Source organism: Panulirus ornatus, chromosome 9 (assembly GCF_036320965.1).
Source record: "Panulirus ornatus isolate Po-2019 chromosome 9, ASM3632096v1, whole genome shotgun sequence".
Classification (NCBI taxonomy): domain Eukaryota; kingdom Metazoa; phylum Arthropoda; class Malacostraca; order Decapoda; family Palinuridae; genus Panulirus; species Panulirus ornatus.
Genome location: NC_092232.1, coordinates 52,050,327 through 52,071,512, shown reverse-complemented (window position 1 = coordinate 52,071,512; position 21,186 = coordinate 52,050,327). Strand labels below are relative to the sequence as shown.

At 47.4% G+C, this 21,186-nt stretch overlaps 1 protein-coding gene across 2 annotated transcripts in view; it reads left to right on the top strand.

Annotated features, from left to right (window-relative positions):
* The first annotated feature begins 379 nt into the window (after positions 1-379).
* LOC139750424 (secreted frizzled-related protein 5-like) overlaps positions 380-21,186 on the top strand; it is a 152,780-nt gene continuing 131,973 nt past the window's right edge. Inside the window, exon 1 of one of the 2 annotated variants that reach the window (XM_071665206.1) lies at positions 380-918. In XM_071665206.1, coding sequence (XP_071521307.1) covers positions 402-918 — 517 coding nt within the window. In that variant the 5' untranslated portion in view covers positions 380-401. The remainder of the gene's footprint in view (positions 919-21,186) is intronic. The other variant, XM_071665205.1, reaches the window with a different exon arrangement.

The window sequence follows — 21,186 nt, the reverse complement described above, 5'->3', positions numbered from 1 at the left end:
GGTCAGCATGCCAGTAGGCGTGGACAGCTGAGGTGTGGCCAACAGCTGCCCCTCTGGAAGTGAGGTAGGGTGGTGGCTGGGCTGTAGACGGGAGCTTGTGGCCTTCACCACCACAGGTGGGCCGTCCACCCCACCACCACCAACCACCACCACCACCACCTCCTGCCTTCACCTCTCCCTCCACCACCCTGCAGCAACCTAACACCCGCCCTCCCTACCCAACATTGCTTTTGGGATTAAGAAAAAAAAAGGTGTTTATCACTTATCTGCGGTGGGTGTCTTGTGGTTGGTGTGTGCGCGTGTGCGTGTGTATGTGTGTTTGTGTGTGTGTGTGTGTGTGTGTGTGTGTGTAGGGCCGCGGGGTCGGCGGGCGACCGTCCGTAGCGCTGCCCCGCCAGTTTATGTCTGGCAGTCAGTGTGTGAGGTACGTGATGCCCCGCTGGCCCGCTCTCTCACCGCTGCGGCTCCTCTTGCTCCTGGTGGGGGCAGCGGGAGGAACCAGCGCTTATTTCGCGGACTGGGGAGTGCTAGGGGGACGGCCGCAGGAGCCCACCTGTGTGGATATTCCTGAGAATATGGCGCTTTGCTCTGGGATTGACTACAGCAAGATGCGGTTGCCCAATCTTCTGGAGCACGATACCCTGAAGGAGGCGCAGCAGCAGGCCGGGTACTGGGTGCCACTCCTTAACCTACAGTGCCATCCCAACACGCAGCTATTTCTGTGTTCACTGTTCACGCCCGTGTGCCTGGAGAGCCCCATCTACCCGTGCCGCAGCCTGTGTGAGGCGGTGCGGAGCGGCTGCGAGAGCCGCATGCAGACCTACAGCTTCCCCTGGCCCGAGATGCTCAACTGCGAGAAGTTCCCACTGGACAACGACATGTGCATCACCGTCCAGCACACGGGAGCAGCGGGACCAGGTAAGTACACACATCCCCGACAACACAGTTCACCATGTGTCGCCTCACGTTCACTGTGTAACCCAGCGTGTATTAGGAGGACCGTACCTACCCCTCGTTGGTTTGCACCTGCAGACGTTTTAAATACAAAGTCTATTCACCGTGAGATATGACGTTTGTGGCCCACAGCTTCCCTTGGTAGAGGCTTGACCTGTGACGGTCTAGTCCTGTGAATCCTGGCTCGGGTTCACGTATTCGAACTGTCCTCACTTGTTTCCCGTGAGATATCTGACGCAGAAAACTAACATCCTCTGCTCCGCGGAGCATGATGTGTCATCCCCTGTCTTAAGAGGAAGATACAGTGAACCTCAGACTTCCGATGTCATTCTGAAGTCGTGTGTGACCATCGTTTTGATGGAATTCATTATCGACGTGTGAGCGATTGTTGTTTCGAGTCAGGTACGGATCACCTACTGGGCTGCGTCAGGCTCGACTTCGCGGCCGCGGGGGGGGATAACATAAGGGGCCAGTATTTGTTGTGTGTGTGTGTGTGCGTGTGGGGGGGGTGGTCCTGGGTAGTGTTTTTCCAGTGTTCTGATGGACGAATTTGCAGGAAGGAAGTGTGGCAAATCACCCTTTGATAGGCTGTACCGCATATGCTTACCTGTCAGACGTACTTCACGTGAATAGGGTGAATGTTCTGGTCGAGGCCCATCACCTCCTTCGTCGTCCAGTAACTGTAGTTAACACGTTCATCGCGACACAGACACTCGGGTGTTCTGCTGCTGGGCCAAGCGGGCGCCTCTGTGCCATTCGGCGCCAAGAGCGACTTCGTGGTGTCGCTAATTCTTGCGTTACATACGAACACTTCGCTGTGGAATTGATCTTGAGGGTGTCACATTCATAAATTGAACGAAAAGAACAAGTCAGCTTGGCTTCGTTACATCCATAGTCACTTGGCAGATGACACTGGTTGTTACGCTGACGGTGCAGGGGGACGTTGGTGTGTGTGCTGGTACCTATGTTGTCTGGTGTGGGGACTGGCACTCCTCCATGTTGGCTGGTGTGGGGACTGGCAGTCCTCCATGTTGGCTGGTGTTGGGACTGGCACCCCTCCATGTTGTCTTGTGTGGGGACTGGCCCTCATCTATGTTGGCTAGTGTGTTGACTTGCACTCATCCATGTTGGCTGGTGTGGTGACTGGCACCCATCCATGCCTGGTGTGGGGACTGGCACTCCTCCATGTTGTCTGGTGTGGGGACTAGCACTCCTCCATGTCTGGTGTGGGGACTGGCATTCCTCCATGTTGTCTGGTGTGGTGTCTTTCACCCATCCATGTTGGCTGGTGTGGGGACTGGCACTTATCCATGTTGTCTAGTGTGGGGACTGGCACTCATCCTTGTTGGCTGGTGTGGTGACTTGCACTCATCCATGTTGTCTGGTGTGGGGACTGGCACCCAGCCACGTGGCGTACCAGCTGTGTCTAGTAGACATTAAACGTGTCTCTCTTGTAAGATAAATAAATAAACAAATACGCATAATTTGTGTCGGTGACTACAGCTTTAGTACAGTAATATATATATATATAAATATATATATATATATATATATATATATATATATATATATATATATATATATATATATATATATATATATATATTTATATTTTTTTTATATTGCTTTATCGCTGTCTCCCGCGTTAGCGAGGTAGCGTAAGGAAACAGACGAAAGAATGGCCCAACCCACCCACATACACATGTATATACATACACGTCCACACACGCAAATATACATACCTATACATCGCAACGTATACATATATATACACACACAGACATATACATATATACACATGTACATAATTCATAGTCTGCCTTTATTCATTCCCATCGCCACCTCGCCACACATGAAATAACAACGCCCTCCCCCCTCATGTGTGCGAGGTAGCGCTAGGAAAAGACAACAAAGGCCACATTCGTTCACACTCAGTCTCTAGCTGTCATGTAACAATGCACCGAAACCACAGCTCCCTTTCCACATCCAGGCCCCACAGACTTTCCATGGTTTACCCCAGACGCTTCACACGCCCTGGTTCAATCCATTGACAGCACGTCGACCCCGGTATACCACATCGTTCCAATTCACTCTATTCCTTGCACGCCTTTCACCCTCCTGCATGTTCAGGCCCCGATCACTCAAAATCTTTTTCACTACATTTTTCCACCTCCCATTTGGTCTCCCACTTCTCCTCGTTACCTCCACCTCTGACACATATATCCTCTTTGTCAATCTCTCCTCCCTCATTCTCTCCATGTGACCAAACCATTTCAAAACACCCTCTTCTGCTCTCTCAACCACCCTCTTTTTATTACCACGCATTTCTCTTACCATATTATTACTTACTCGATCAAACCACCTCACACCACACATTGTCCTCAAACATCTCATTTCCAGCACATCCACCCTCCTCCGCACAACTCTATCCATAGCCCACGCCTCGCAACCATATAACATTGTTGGAACCACTATTCCTTCAAACATATATATATATATATATATATATATATATATATATATATATATATATATATATATATATATATATATATGATACCTTGCAATTATCAGAATTCGAACCCAGGACCTTTTGCGTGGTAGTCTGGAACACTAACTGCTCGGCTATGATCGCCCCTAACATATATATATATATATATATATATATATATATATATATATATATATATATATATATATATGTGTGTGTGTGTGTGTGTGTGTGTGTGTGTGTGTGTTAGTCCAAAAATATTATCATGAGAATGACCTTTTCATTTGTGTATTTGTTTACTGACTGTGTTGCATCGCAGACGTTCATCCTTCTCTCTCTCTCTCTCTCTCTCTCTCTCTCTCTCTCTCTCTCTCTCTCTCTCTCTCTCTCTCTCTCTCTCTCTCTCTCTCTCTCTCTCTCTCTCTCTCTCTTTCTGAGGTTTATCGTTCAGTGGTTGTCAGCTTGGCTACCCCTGCATGGCATCATAGGTAAGGTTGTTGTGGTGAGCGTGGGAGTGTAGGGTTGCGGTGGGCGTGGGAATGTGATGTTGTGGTGGGCGAGGAATTGTGGTGTCATGGCGAGCGTGAAAGGGTAATGTTGTGGTGAGTATGGCAGTGTAGCGTTATGGTGGAAGTGGTGTTATGGCGGGGGTCAAAGGGTAGTGCTGAGGTGGATGTGGGAGTATAGTGTTGTGGTGTGTGCGTGTGTGGGCGAAATGTGGTGTTGACCCCAGCCATGCCTGGCTGGACCTGGCACATTTGCTTATCCTGAGCCCCGACGGCTGCTGGGCGCGCGTAGATCAACAAGTTAATGGGTAAAAAACCCAACTCCACTATCAGCGTGCGTGCCCACTTGGCGATGGTAGACGTACACCTTCCCGGAACGCGTGATAGGAGAAGGCTACACGTCTGAGTGCTCACTCCTCGTCTGGCCGATGTTCCCTCCTCCTGCTGTGGCCCAGCAAACCACACGGACTCCCTGTGGTGCTGGAGCTCTGCTAGACGGCAATAATGCCCTCCCCCGGGCGTATTAAGCGAACAAACACTGCACTTCCCGTGTGACATATCACACATAATCCCTGTGAAAGTGGTCTGCTTATCTCTAATGGCGTGGCAGATTATATAAACATCTCTCTGTGTACTGCTCTGGGGGCTGACCTTTCGCGTGTATTTCTCTTGCACCGCGTCTCGTGTCACCAGCGCCTGGCGAGGTGCACGAATGTTTTTGATCCGCTGACAGCTGGTCCACCGCTCCTCCTCCTCCTCCTCCTCCTCCTCTCCCTCTGTCCACACGGTGCCGCGCGCCCCTCACAGGAAGCTAAACTCTCACTCAATTAGCGGAATAAGTATGTGTGAAGCTGGACAAACGTTAGCAGGGCCAGACGTTCACGCCACATGAGTCAACAGCTGGTTATTAAATGGAATCGTCCCGACTCATGAGGGAATGTCTGTAACTGGTAAACAGGCCCTTGTGTAGGCTTGGAAGTTGTCGTAAAGGCGTGAGAGATATCAGTCAACACGCATATATTTTTATCAGTGTATATATATATACATTGGCCAACAAGTGAAGATTTACAAACATTTCTCCCCTTGCTTAACAATTTAGAAGATATCTTTATAAAAACGTCTATTTTTTCCTCGAAAATTTTAATTCTGGTAATGCCTCGTTAAGATGGCGAAAGCAAACATGTATATCTTTTTTTCTTCTTTTTTTTACCGTTTTGTAAATTCCCGCCAAACGTTCCCCTTCTCGAGGGCTGACTCAGAGCTCCATAGGGCTGAGCCACGGGTCAAGAAGTGTGGTGATCTCATGTTTATCTTTATGGGTTGAGCAAAAGACAATGAAGGAGGAGGTTAGAGTCCAGGGGCATCAATACTGAAACTGCATCTTGGGCATAAAGGGGTCTTGTGATGTGTTGAATCGGTATTTTTAATGTTGGAGAGATGGGTGATATCAAGAACGCATGCGAGAAAGCATAACTCGTGCATGCCTGGGGGAGTCGATTTTCAGGTCGGTGTATGTGAAGTACAATAGTATTTATGACTGGGTTGGAAGGGCGGGTGTTTAGTATGCATGTGTTTTCTCAGCGTCGCTGTTGTCGGTGAGGGTGTATTTGTGTGTACAGATATGGCAACGTTCACCACTGGGCGCACGGGACTCGAACCTAGAGCATCGCAATGTACATTTCTTTTTCTAAACAGCTTGACAGACGTTGATTGTGCCTGCTGTCTGGTGATAAATTCCCATTCATCCTATACATATTTTCTCTTGTCTATTACTTCAGGTAACTTAACACTTATTTCATCTTAAGTCGAGAACATTCTTCATTTTTCATACTTTCTCTTATAAATCTCCCTCGTCTCCGTTTTCATTTTAGTATTGAACTTACAAACAGTACTTCAGCCATAGCCAATCTGTTGTGTGAGTCACATGTCACTGGCGGTACAGGTTTATGCTATCTTGATAAGATATGATATTATTCGTCACATATAAATCTGTCATTGACTTGTCAGTGTCTGTTGTCTCCCATGGTTCCAACTTCACCAAAAGCACTTGTGACATTGTTTCTGTCTATAATGAGAAAGTACGTCTTATTGACAGGGAGCTGAAAACACAGATATCAATGAATGTCACCTTTCCGACACTCAATGCTCCAGTCACTCTTTTTAATCACTTCTGTCTCTTGTCCTACGTGGCCATTCCAGTATCCCAGCATATCTATATATCCTCTTTATCTTACACTTGTCAATGATTTCTTGCGTTGAATTTCAGAACTCATTCATTTCACCAGTACATCTCTCGCTGGAGGGTATGTGCTGTAAGGTCCAGCTTCACAGACCTGAGATTCATCGATGTGGTCATTATTCGTTCACTTTTGTGGCTTCCATTACCCCCATTATCCATTCTTTTCACTATTCGTGGTGCCAGCATGAAGCCAACCCCAGCGTTCCTTTAGCTATTCGTGGTGCCAGCATGAAGCCAACCCCAGCGTTCCTTTAACTATTCTTGGTGCCAGCATGAAGCCGACCCCACGTTCAAGAGAATCAGAGCCTTTGTATATGAGATTAAAGCCCTCATGCAATGTTTTCTCTCTCCTCCTTTCTTGGTTCTCGTCTGGCAAAGCCCCAGTTGGTCTAATGTCTGTCACTTCTTAATTTACTTTCATTGTTGACCCACTGATTGTGAGCTAGTCTATTGGCGTTTGTGGTCCGCGATCGCAAACCCACGTCTGCTTCAATGCTATTTCGTGATGTGATTAATCCTCCTGTTGCGAGGTGCGGTTTGCATTTCTTGAGCGTGATGATGCATCCACCAGTGCCTTGCTGGGTCCACCCTAGTTTCTCGAGGCTATTAATTGATGCCTTCTGGTTTTCTATTGTTATAGGACTCCCCTAATGGACTCCCAGGCAGACGATCTAGTCGGATTAAGCTTTCTACACCTCGACACCTTGTCATGGTAGGATGAACCACCAGAACCGTCTTTATATATATATATATATATATATATATATATATATATATATATATATATATATGCACAAAATTACAACAGACACGTGATTCTATAAATGCTAAAAAAAATCCACATGGAAAGAGAAATACGAGATCCTAAGCGTTTTCGTGTATTAACACATCCGTAACTGTCCTCCGTAGATGTGTTGATAAACGTTATACCTAAGATTTAGGTAAAACCACAAGGAAACGGAAAATACAAGGTGTAAAGCGCGGTTTTACAAGTACGTCGTCAGGACTGAATACGGATAAACAGAACCAGAACACAATACAGGAGCCGCCACTGGGCGGGACAGGCGAATGAATTACGAAACATGCGTAGGGAATAAGGCACAGGTCACCTTTGATGACTTCCCCTCTCCCATGTTACAAACTCAGGTGTTCCACACAGAACATAGGGTAACCTGGGAACGGTTGTATACGTGGTGCTATTGGTTACGCAGGCACTTTGCACGGGTGTAATTTTTCCTAGATGATAACTTCTTGATAAGATAAGAATCCGTTTAACCTTTATGATAAGACTTGGCCTTTATGCACGTGCCTGTGTGTGTGTGTGTGTGTGTGTGTGTGTGTGTGTGTGTGTGTGTGTGTGTGTGTGTGGCCCGCGAACCATCGGCTGCTGAAAGGTTTTGACAGTGCCTCAATCATAAGTACATCGTAAGCTTGCCAGGAGGTGGAGGCGCCATCCTAGTATCCTCCACATTAGAAGCGGCAGCGGAGGTGCGGTGGGGCTCGCTCTCCAGATGGCATTCCCACCTCCTAGCTTCCTGATGAATCTTTTAGGAAAATTTATTCCCATCAATGGGGTGGTAAAGGCCTCACGAGCCCTTCCCTTCATGACAGTGGCCGCCGCTACACTCTAGCTCAACGCGCTCATCAGTAAATTTACGAGCGAGATCAACCCTGTGGAGCGACGGAGTTGAGGTAATCCCGAATGGAACCATGGGGAAAAAGACAGTGCGTGCGCCGAAAAATAGTTGGGACATATTGAGAAAGTGTTGAAAAGTATGGTTCTTTAATCTCTAGATGTATGGATATTATATCTTAGATAGATACAAATGAATAAAAGCGTACACCATGTTCTTTATCATCGCGCTCACCAATGAATATGGAACTAAATTTCACGTGTTTAAAAAAGGGAAGAGAAATGAGCTGGACGACTCCGCAAGCGCCGAGAGATCTGCCAAACCTTAAAGGGATGGGTTCTTGGAGGCATCATGTTAAGTAAACAAAGAGGGTGCTGGCCAATGAATGTGTTCCCTCTCCCGCGCGTGGCGCTGGTCCCCAGTGATGTACAGGGTTCGAACCAAATCATATCACCTGGTTGTCACTGGCTTTTACCAATGCCTGTCAGGGGGTTCTCTCTCTCTCTCTCTCTCTCTCTCTCTCTCTCTCTCTCTCTCTCTCTCTCTCTCTCTCTCTCTCTCTCTCTCCGTGGACCCGCTTTTCGGTAATGCCAGATACCCCCTGACGTTGGGATCCGCGGTCGTCCATTGAAGGTCCCGTGGTCTGTCGTGAGTCTTTCCCTACGTCAGATGGCCCCCGTCACTACCTGATGCAGTGTGGGTCTACACCACAGGGCGAGCTGCTGCCTCTGGCAAGCCGTGGGTTTTGGGACGTCCGCTCTCGCAAATGGCACAGGATAAAGTGACATTTGTATATGATGACACAGTAGGTCAAGATGAGACCAAAAAGACGTCACTAATCCTTTATTACAAGTTTGATAAAGATGGTACAAGGCAAAAATAGAGAGGAGTCTGGTTATGGTATGGCCTCGATCGCTATCGCACGAACAGCGTTCGTGGATGTTATGACATCCGTGAGACCATACCATTCCAGTGGTAAAGATGAAATATATGACCAAGATGATAAACTGAAGAACGACCTTTTGTTTCGTGCCATTTTGTCCCCCCCCCCCCCATCACGTGCGTCGTTTTGATGTCTCAATGCCAGTATATGCATGCGTCGTTATATGTCATACTAATATATCCATGCGTCGGTATGTCTCAATGCCAATATGATTCATAATAGGGACCCCCTGTATCTAACATCACACAACCCGTGACAGTGTAATGAAGATACCGAGCAGGACTTTAAATGGTATCTCAACTACATTCTCTTTCTCCCCCGAAAAAGGGGGGGGGGTTGTTATTCCATGTGTGGCGAGGTGGCGATGGAAATAAATAAAGGCAGACAGTATGAATTATGTACATGTGTATATATGTATATGTCTGTGTGTGTATATATATGTGTACATTGAGATGTATAGGTATGTATATTTGCGTGTGTGGACGTGTATGTATATACATGTGTATGTGGGTGGGTTGGGCCATTCTTTCGTCTGTTTCCTTGCGCTACCTCGCTAACGCGGGAGACAGCGACAAAGCAAGATAATTATAATATATATATATATATATATATATATATATATATATATATATATATATATATATATATATATATATATGACCGTGAAAACAGTGTGTTTATAACCTGTGTACCATAAAACGCAGGAAGGGTGAAGGTTGTGATAGGTTTTTGTCTATAGACAGGTAAAACGGTTAGTTATCTGTGCGTCACTACTTACATACGCACCAGCATTAGGAGCTGCCAACATAAATCTGTTCCAACGTGGATGCTCATTCGACCTCTGTCTAGACCAGACTGGGAAAACATATCCGCCAGCATGGATTTCAACTCTGGAAGGAAATGGTGTGGCGTGGCAAACGTCTAATAATAACAGGTTCCAGAAACATGGTTAAAGCAATGGACGCTTTCGAGACCCTATCTAAATGAGAGGTGTGGCCTGTGCATAGTAATCTGTCCACCTTGATCTCTCAGGGTGATGGGTCAGGTCAAGTGGGACCTTCCGAACCCTTGGGTGACCTGATGTGACCTCATCATGACCTCTCTCTCTCTCTCTCTCTCTCTCTCTCTCTCTCTCTCTCTCTCTCTCTCTCCTCCTATGGTACTTGGTGTGTACTTGGTGAACAGGTGTAAGTCACAGATTTTTCATATCTACGATAAATCTATTTTCCCCCGGCTATATGTACAGATAAATTGTTTACTTCCGTTTATATTTACGGTGAAATGAATTTCTCCCGGTTATATGCCCGGATTAATGATTCCCATTACCGTTTTCCACTCTCTATCAGGGAAATGAATGAATGAACGAATAGCGACTGTCTCTGGGGAATGAATGAATGAACGAATGGCGACTGTCTCTGGGGAATGAATGAATGAACGAATGGCGACTGTCTCTGGGGAATGAATGAATGAACGAATGGCGCCTATCTCTGGGGAAGGAATGAATGAACGAATGGCGCCTGTCTCTGGGGAATGAATGAATGAACGAATGTCGCCTGTCTCTGGGGAAGGAATGAATGAACGAATGGCGCCTGTCTCTGGGGAAGGAATGAATGAACGAATGGCGCAACGGTTTAGTCTTAGAACGTAAACCAGATGTAATTACAGAGTTTGGATTCGCAAGTTTTTGAACGTAAAGCGTTCTTACAAGTTTCTGAGTGATGTCACAGTTCCCTGGAAAAGAATGAAGTGTTTCCCTTTATATTCCTTTAAACACCGCGAGACCTTTTTTGTGTGGTCTTTAAGGTGACCCCCCAGTGTTATCTAAGGTGACCCCCCTAGTGTTATCTAAGGTGACCCCCTGGTGTTATCTAAGGTGACCCCCCCAGTGTTATCTAAGGTGACCCCCTAGTGTTATCTAAGGTGACCCCCTAGTGTTATCTAAGGTGACCCCCGTGTTAAGTTGACCCCCTAGTGTTATCTAAGGTGACCCCCTAGTGTTATCTAAGCGAGCGAGGTGTCGGTCCCTGACAATTTGTTGTCGCCTGTGTTACTGCAGAGGAAGGGGCGCTGGACAGATAGATAGATAGGTACCCGAACGTCTGGATCTGAAGGTCGTAGCTTTACATAGACGGATTTAACAAAGCTGGGTTGAGGGAGTCGGGTAACTGATGGAGTGGATCACTCCGGGTAATTATGTGTTCATATCTCAGTCTGTGTTATATATATATATATATATATATATATATATATATATATATATATATATATATATATATATATATATATATATATATATATATATATATATTTGTAAGAGACAGGCCGCATATGTTACTGCTGAGGGTTTGGACCCTGTGGTTACGACGAATTTATTACCACAGCCCCTCTTGTCTACGACGGCAGTTCTGGGAAAGAAGACATTCACTTCTCCTGTGCACGAGAAAATAAAAAAAAGAAATCAGTGGTTGTAGTTCGAAGACGTATTTACAGATGTGCGCCCACAAAAGAGAACGCCAATTGTTACTTTGACCGCTGACGCTCCGAGAGTGTGTGTGTGACGGGTGCAGTTTCGAGGAAATGTAGATAATGACATATACAAGGCGTGACATATTTTGGTTGAAACAGGTATGTCACGTCACGTGACAACTGTGCCTGGCGGTGTTCTGTGAACTGTGACGATATATGTGACTGGTTAAAGGAAAAGAAAACCCTCAGAAGTGCTGACTTTCGTGAGCGAATGCAATATGTCTCCCTCCTCCCCCACTATCACTCGCTATCATGTTCATTACGGAATATTACACCACCGAACGCGCGGTCAACCCAAATTTACATCATCCTCACAGTGACATTGTTCAGTCTCACTACCCACAGCCGGGTCAACCTCCCTGACATGACCGAAATCGTTTCATTTAGTAACGTGTGGACGTCTGATCTCTCCCTAATCCAAAAAGGGAATATCGGTGAACTTGCCCGCCACGCCCACACAATTACCACCATCAGCGTGGTAGACCTCACTAATGGCAGTCAGTCAAGTTGGCAATGTGCCTCAGACCATAAGTGGCCTTTCAAATTTTCTGGTGGTATACCAATTCCAATTACCAAAAATCAGTACATAGAGCCAGGTTCCTTCACATTCACCAAGATGTGTAACCTTAATGATAGTACCTTAACATCCTCTGACGTTAAGTTATTGTCTATCAATATCCCACTTTTGGAAATTATTGATATTTGTGCTGAGTGTTTGTTTTGCCGAGAGTGAGAAGTGGTTAAATCTTTCTCAAAACAGAAATGGCATAATCCTTTTTTTTTTCCCCAAAAGCTTAGCAAGAAATAATTGTTCTTTCATGATGGCGTTGCCTTGAGAAGCCTCGTAGACCCTGCATTACGAAATGTATTTTTGGCTCAATAAGAAACACGACATTTGGATAATTGCCCTTCGGATTTTAAGTCTTTTATTTCACGGTGGGTATGTGGATGACAACTTCCTCCTGCTTATTAGTATATAGGACACCGACGTTTACCAAGTTTTCCTCATTTATTCCAGGCAATTTTATGAGAAATTATGACTTTGTTTATCAGGGCTTATTAAATTCGTCCCAGCTTCACAGCACTCCATTCTGAGGTCCAGTTATTGAAACGCTGCGCGTCATAATTCTGTGCAAAGTACTTTGACAGTTGCCTTGGGGAACGGTCTACCTTACTAAGGTATTCTAAGCCACAAATGATGTTTGTTGTGGAAGTTGTCGCGTATTTCCGTATACCCTTTACTGGCCACGGCAGCCTCCCGCTAAAAATGAAGATCGTATTACTCGATGATTCTTAATCCTAATCACAGATCAGTTAATTGAGATCCAATCGTACCATCAGTATCTTTCGAGAGTTCAAAGTTGTTATTGGTATGGCCTTGCAAGCATCAGTAACGTACAAGAATCAGCTGTGAAGTAGTGTGTATTGGCATACCAAAACTCCAGTTGAAGTTCCGTATCTTTACACGTAATGTTGATTAAGACTGCTTTGATAATCTCTCGTACGGCGCCATCTGTTCACATGTGTGGTGTGCCGGCCACCTCGAACAACTGAAGTTTCTGAAATTAATGAAATTACTTTCGGTCGTCACCACTCGCTCCCGCAGTGCAGAGCTCACAATAACGGAGTCTCATTCAACATTTTTTTATTTTTTTAGCGAGCAACGAAACATCTTTAAACCTCTTGTGTTTTAAAACTAAATTGTCTTAATTCCCTTCAGTCATGTGAAAGCGAGTTTTTTTTTGTCGCATAAGGATCTTGTTTTATCATTGTATCTATACTCAATTATGCCATTTATTGTTTGCATGCTCACGTGAGGTTCTTGCATTATCTTTCATGATGTTTTGTGTTTACCGATACCTTTCAGTGTTTGAGTTTTCGGTCATTTCATGTACATAACTGATTTCTTGGGCCATGCATAGTTTTGTTTCATGGTCTACATGATACTGGAGGGGGTATGATGGTCCGAAACTTTCGTGATTGGATAAACAAGAGATGGTTTACCAAATGGTGGTTTTATGGTTCGTTATAAGATTTCGCTTCCCAGAGGACAAGTCTGTTGCTCATGTTATATCACAATATATATATATATATATATATATATATATATATATATATATATATATATATATATATATATATATATATATATATATATATATATATATATACACACGAAGGTAAGACAGCAGACTCGCCGATATCTCGATCAACGGGTTTTCCCCCTGACCTTTCCCTCGCTATAGTTCACTTGCCAAATTTCTTTCCTCTTACTTTCCTCAAGAATGAAATGACAATCTTTACTCCACACACTCTCTCCTGCGAACAAGAGGAATGATCCGTGAATTCCGGGTTGAATTCATGGACTGTGGCAGTTCTGTGAGTGGGTTGTGGTGGACGAACCACAAGGAGCCTCCAGCTGTGGCCAGGTCTGCGTGCGGTTTGTGTGGCGGATCTGTCTCCACAGCGAGCGTGATAGCAGGGGCTCACCTTAACAATGTTTACACTTGGGGATCCCCTGTGCGATAATGTCCCCGAGGATGAACTCAAACTGCCCACACAGCGCGTCTCCCGTCCCACACCCTCCCCTCCCCTCCGGCCCACCGTTCCAGACAGCTTATCGTGATTGCATTTGAACTGGGTTTTAGTGTGCATTCGTAGCGTCTGGATCCACGCAGATTTGCCGGTAATGAAGCCTGGTGACGGGGAGGTGGAGGGGGTGTATAGAGCGAAGACCCGGAGATGTGAGTGAGCCAGCACCGTCGGGGCTCACGCTGCTGTAATAAACGAACCTCGTTGGAGCGTATCGCTCATTTGACCTCGGGTGCATTCTCGACCTTCTTAGTGGCCTTTGTCCATCATTTATATCGACGTCACTGTGACTTTGTTTTTTTCCCCATGGGATAAGCAGGTGGTAGGTGGTCCCAGGGGTGAGCAGGTGCCGGTGGTAGGTGGTCTCCAGGATGAGGAGGTGCTGGTGGTAGGTGGTCCCCGGGATGAACAGATGGTAGATAGCAGTAAGTGGTTCCCGAGATGAGCAGATGGTCCTCGGGGTGAGCAGGTGCTGGTCGCAAGTGGTAGTCGGGATGAGCAAGCAGGTGACTGTGGTAGGTGGTTCTTTGTGGGGGTGACCAGGTGATGGTGGTAGGTGGTTCCTTGTGGGGGTGACCAGGTGACTGTGGTAGGTGGTTCCTTGTAGGGGTGACCAGGTGATGGTGGTAGGTGGTTTCTCGGGGTGAGTGGTGGCATGAAGAAGTGAAGTTGCTAGTGAAAGAGGAGACGATTGGTGTATGGGAGGTGCTTGGAGGGAAAGAGTGCGTATGACCAGGAGGAAGCGGCTGGAGGTGAAGACGACGGCGCAGGGGTTGAAAAAGAGGGCAGATGAGAGTTGGGGTGAGCGAGTATCTCCAGAGTTTAGGGAGGATAAGAAAATGTTTGAATAGAATGCGAATAGTGTGAGGAAAAATAGGTGAATAGATGGTACTGTCGGTGAAGGGGGCAAATTGGGGAAGTGGCAATAGATAAGAGATGAGGCGAAGAGGAAAAGGAGAAAGATTGCTGAATGTGTTTGATGATAGGGGTGTAAGTGCTTGTATGGGTCGGGGGCCCACACACACGTCATACAGCATTACGAGCATGCGCGTCAAGGCGCAAGCACCTCCCGAATACGCAGGCGATCGCCCCTGGGTAGGTGGGGCGTGTGAGTGAATGCCTCTCAGTGATCGGGTGAGGCATGCCACTGCGGGCCTTTCAGTGGGCGCTGACAGCCTCGCTGTAGACGCCGGGAAGTGTGTAAGTCGCTTTTGCAGAGAGAGAGAGAGAGAGAGAGAGAGAGAGAGAGAGAGAGAGAGAGAGAGAGAGAGAGAGAGAGAGAGAGAGAGAGAGAGAGCTCTTCGTAAGGAACCTTCTACACTTGTGGTGTACTGTGGTAACTTTGACTGTGGTGAGGAGAAGCCTTTAGGTGAGGCCTTACTGTTGGTAAGTGATAGAAACTAGGTTTGAATACTCATTTTGTTATTGATTTTTTTTTTTTTCATTACTGAACTTTGTACATACTACCACTATGATGTATGTTGAGTGCATGTGTCAGGGATGTAGTATAAGTTCTGTAAGTTTCATGAGGTTGCTGCTGAGTGTGGGTAGACAAACCTTAAACTTACCAGATTTGAAAAAGGGGAAAATACACAACTTATGTGAGTATGGAAAAGACGTGGCGTCCTAGTATGTAGTGGAGATATGTGGGTGTAATGTGTATGGGAGTGTGTGGGTGTAACATGAGTGTGGATGTGCGGGTGTAGCGAGTGTGTATAAGAGATGGGAGAAGATGGCACGGTGCATGGTGTTGGAGTGGGTGCCAGTAAGCAGTAGACACCAGGAGGTCCTTATGTTTGTTGTGGGAGGTAGCCTGGGAGAGAGGAGGTGGCGTGGGAAGGCCAGCTGGTAGCGTGTGGGGTGGCATGGGTGGGTGGGCGAGCGCGGGGAATGTGGCTAGCTGCTGCAGGGTCTGGAGGCGGCGCTGCAGGGAGGCGGAGATCTTAGTGATGACGCCCTGGTCACGCCTCCTCCTCCTCCTCCTCCTCCTCTCTGGCCAACACTGGTCACACCTCCTCCTCCTCCTGCTGCTCTCTGGCCAGAACTGGTCACGTCTCCTTTTCAGAGGGCTTGGTGTCATGGACCTCAGTCTTCATAAAAATATGCGAGACATCCTTAGCACGTCCATTAAATATCCTCTGGTGAAATAGTCTAAATTCTGGCATCATCCCCGAAAGTCTGAAACTGACTCACATCGCCCCACTCCACATGGAAGCGAAGCAGTCCCAGAAAACTATCGACCGATTGCAATAACATCACATTTTATCAAGATCTTCGAAAGAGCCCAAAGAGACAAGCTGATTGCCTTTATGGAAGTGAATAAAATATACATAACCCATGGTCATCATGGTTTCAGGGCGGGAAGATCTGGCCTCTCTCAAGTTGCTTGACCACTGTGATAGGAATGGTGAGGCTCGGAAAACAAAGATTGACGCTGAAAGGATTTACACAGACTTTGCAAAAGCATTTGACACATGGATCATGCTCAGATGAACTTACGAAGACTTTGCAAAAGCTTATGACATATGGATGGTGCTCAAATGACTTACACAGACTTTGCGAAAGCATATGACCATGGCGCCAGAGGACACAAAATGCGAATGACCGGAAAAATGTGGAGATGGGGATATACAGCTTTTTAACTAAGAGATTACGACTCGCAGTTGTAAACCACGCCATCTACGGTGCCTCCACGGTAGAAAAGGTCGGTCCCCCGTGGAACTGTACTTCTGTCCCTCATTCTTATATCTGACATAGACGCAAGCACGAGTCGCAGTTCCACGTCATCCTTCGCAGGTGATACAGGAATGAAGTTGAAAATCACATCAATAGAGGATGCTGAAAGGTTTGCAGACTTAAACGAAGTCTTCGACTGGGTCGCCGATAACAACTTTCAACTCCTCCGGTATGGAGACTGAAGAAATAAGGAACAGTACTGAATACCAGACTCACAGACGCTATCATAAACCAGTTGAATAATGTGAAAGACCTCGGAGTGATAATGTATTACGGCCTTCGGCGAACACAACAAAACAACGGTTGCTTCCTGTAGAAGGATGGCAGACTGGATCCTGCGGACTTTCGAGACAAGAGAGAGAGAGAGAGAGAGAGAGAGAGAGAGAGAGAGAGAGAGAGAGAGAGAGAGAGAGAGAGAGAGAGAGAGAGAGAGAGAGACCAACTGAATAATCCTTTAACAACACCCTACAATGCAGGCGAAAATACAGAGCTGATCATACTCCCTGCTGCTGCTCCCTGGCCAGCGCTGGTCACAACTGCTGCTGCTCCTTGGCCAGCATTGGTCACAACTGCTGCTGCTGCTCCTCGGCCAGCGCTGGTCACACCTGCTATTGTTCCTTGGCCTGCGCTGGTCATGCCACACTTGCCCCTCTTACATTAGCCTCCTACACCACAACACCTACATCCTCATACACTAGCCTCCTACACCACAACACCTACGTCCTCATACACTAGCCTCCTACACCACAACGCCTACGTCCTCATACACTAGCCTCCTACACCACAACACCTACGTCCTCATACACTAGCCTCCTACATCACAACACCTACGTCCTCATACACTAGCCTCCTACACCACAGCACCTACGCCCTCATACACTAGCCTCCCACACCCAAAATAGCAGGGTGTCCCGGGAATAAACCCGAGGCTGTAGATACACAGCGATCCACCAGAGCGAGTGATCGTTCATCAGGTAACCACAGAGCACGACAGTGATTTACAGGACCCGGTCATGTGTATACATGTGGTCTTGGTATGAACGAGCTCTCATGTTACCGACCCTCGGGTCGCAGTTATTCTTTAGGAACGAGATAAACATCATCACACCAGCAGCAGGAGCAGCAGCAGCTGCCGAAGAAGCTGCTGCACACTTTCGTCTGAACACGTCCTCCTCCTCCTCCTCCTCCTCCGGCGTGTGTATGTGAGGAGGGGGATGGGGGTGGTGAGGCCCGTCTGCCGTAAACCTACACCCGGCTGGCTGGCGGGATCATGTGTACTGGCGAGGTGTGAGTGGTCACCACCTGATACACTGGCCCGACAGGTGGCCCGCCGGCCTGACCCCCTACCCCCTACGACCCTCCTTCCCTCCCTTCCCCTCCTCCTTCCCCCCTTCCCCCGCCCGCAACCTCCCTCCCCCCTCACCTCTCCACCCAGCGCCAAGGAACTTGCCGCAGAATAATGTCCACTTCACCGGCGGTGGAGAGCGTACGTGTGCGCTTGACAGGGCGTTTTGAGTCCGTAACTGACGTGCATTTATACACACTTGTCTGGCAGCAGCGAGACGTCACGCACACACACACACACACACACACACACACACACACACACACACACACACACACACACGCTAGTGTGTAATTACTTATTTGAACAATGGAACGAGGGAATTCCTCTCTCGTAAGTCTCCTCATCTCTTTAATGTTCTCTGTGCCATAGTCTTTTAAACTTATCTGTACACTCTGTGACCACAGTTTCCTGCCATGTCTCTTGTGCCCACAACTGGTGTCACTACAATAGCATCTTATGCGTCTTTTGAAGCTAAAGTATTTTCTTTTTTTTTTTCACTGTTGAATCATGTCGTCGACGTGGCATTTCCAGTTCAGAAAAGCTGCTCAATATCAACTTTAAATCTATTCAGGAACTTGTGTCATGTCTGCCATCTTCCTTGCCTCTGCCAGCCTGGGTCATTCCATGGCCGCTAGCCTCTTCCTGGAGCTCATCACTCTTTCCTCCGGCACAGTCCTTGTATCTCCTCTGGACCTTCTCCAGCAGATCAGTGCATCCCTTCAAGTAATGTGGTCAGACTTGTGTGTTGTGTTCTAGTGTGGACCTAACATCTGCTGTCAGTATTTGTATAAGAACATCTCTTGATCCTGGAATACAGTTTTGTGGTGTGATGTTCTGCGTTACGTTTCTCAACCTTGGAGTCTCTTTCAAATGTTCATTCCTGGAATTTATCTCCTGCAGGATGGTACTCATGACGGGGCCTCCTGTTGTCACTCTGCCTCAACCACATCCTCTCATATTTGGTTGGACTGAACTTTACCGTCCACATATCCGACCACCAGTCATCGTCATCCCTTCATATTTGGTCGAGTCGAACCTCACCAGCTACGTATCTGACCACCAGTCATCCTCGTCCCTTCATATTTGGTTGGGTCGAACCTCACCAGCTACGTATCTGACCACCAGTCATCCTCGTCCCTTCATATTTGGTTGGGTCGAACCTCACCAGCTACGCATCTGACCACCAGTCATCCTCATCCCTTCATATTTGGTTGGGTCGAACCTCACCAGCCATGTATCTGACCACGGTTGGAACCTGTTTGAAGTCACTGTAGAGATTTGTGTAGGGTTACAGATGACTCCCAACCTCTCTTACAGTCTTGAGATCATCCGCAAAACCTCGTCCGAGCATGATGCCAGACTTGCCAGTCACACGGGCCGAGAATAGCGGTGGTCCTCACACCAAGCCCTGTGGGATTCCACTGGTTACTCTCGCCCCAGTTTGAGCAAGCGCGCCTTGACGTGTGTCCTTTGTTCACGTCGACTGGGGTAATTTTCAATCCGCTAACGGAGCCTCTTCTCATGTCTGCCTGCGGCTCCAATTTTTTTCTTTATCTGCTTCTTTTACGGGGAATGTGTGTGTGTGTGTGTGTGTGTGTGTGTGTGTGTGTGTGTGTGTGTGTGTGTGTGTGTGTGTGTGTTTGTGTGATTACTACATGTGTGTTACGGGGAAAGAGTTTTACACTCCTGTTGCCACATCTTTTAACCTTGTATGTATATACTATGTCTTTATTCTTATGTATGTATTCACACACACACACACACACACACACACACACACACATACACACACACACACACACACACACACACACACACACACCAGCCAAAGCCAGGGACCCATTTATTGACCAGCCTCTAGGAGAGCATGAACAGCTGAGATTGGCTTAGGGCCAGCTGCCGTGCCAAGGATTCGAACCAATGCCGGTTCGACCCTGGGCTGGCGCGTGCTGACTCATGATCAGCGTTGCTATTACGTCAAATCACTCACGTAAAGGGTGAAGAAAGCAGTATCCATCGATGTGACGAAGAAATCAATCGAAACATCTGACTTTAGTTTAAGAGTATTTGGGTCATGATGTGGGACTGGAGCACCGCTTGAATGGGGTGGTAAGGAGAATGTGTGTGTGTGTGTGTGTGTGTGTGTGTGTTTTGTGATAGAATAGTTACGTGACAATTGCCAGGACCCAGCAGACACTGGCCAGGATCCAGCAGACAATGGCCAGGACCCAGCAGACACTGGCCAGGACCCAGCAGACATTGGCCAGGACCCAGCAGACGCTGGCCAGGATCCAGTAGACATTGGCCAGGACCCAGCAGACATTGGCCAGGACCCAGCAGACACTGGCCAGGACCCAGCAGACAGTAGATAGGACCCAGCAGACATTGGCCAGGACCCAGTAGACGCTGGCCAGGATCCAGTAGACACTGGCTAGGACCCAACAGAAATTGCCAGGACCCAGCAGACACTGGCCAGGACCCAACAGACATTGCCAGGACCCAGCAGACACTGCCCAGGACCCAGTAGACAGTGGCCAGAACCCAGCAGACAGTAGCTAGGACCCAGCAGACAGCGGCCAGGACACAGCAGACAGTGGCCAGAACCCAGCAGACAGTGGCCAGAACCCAGCAGACACTTAAGTGTAGGACACCTTTCAAATTCTACAATCAGGGCTTGTGAAAGGCAGGTTACGAGAACCAGGAGTTAGGAGGAGAGAGTTCAGCTACTAAGGACCAGGACATGAGGAGAGAGAGAGAGAGAGAGAGAGAGAGAGAGAGAGAGAGAGAGAGAGAGAGAGAGAGAGAGAGAGAGTACTAGGACCGGTACCTGGACACCATCAGACGCCCACTAAAACTAATGCATGAGGGACCATCACACGACCAGTGACTGCTGTACAAGAGACCACCACACGACCAGTGGCTGCTGTACCAGAGACCACCACACGACCACTGGCTGCTGTACCAGAGACCACCACACGACCAGTGACTGCTGTACCAGAGACCATCACACGACCAGTGACTGCTGTACCAGAGACCATCACACGACCAGTGACTGCTGTACAAGAGATCATCACACGACCACTGGCTGCTGTACCAGAGACCACCACACGACTAGTGGCTGCTGTACCAGAGACCACCACACAACCACTGGCTGCTGTACCACAGACCATCACACGACCACTGGCTGCTGTACCACAGACCACCACACGACCACTGG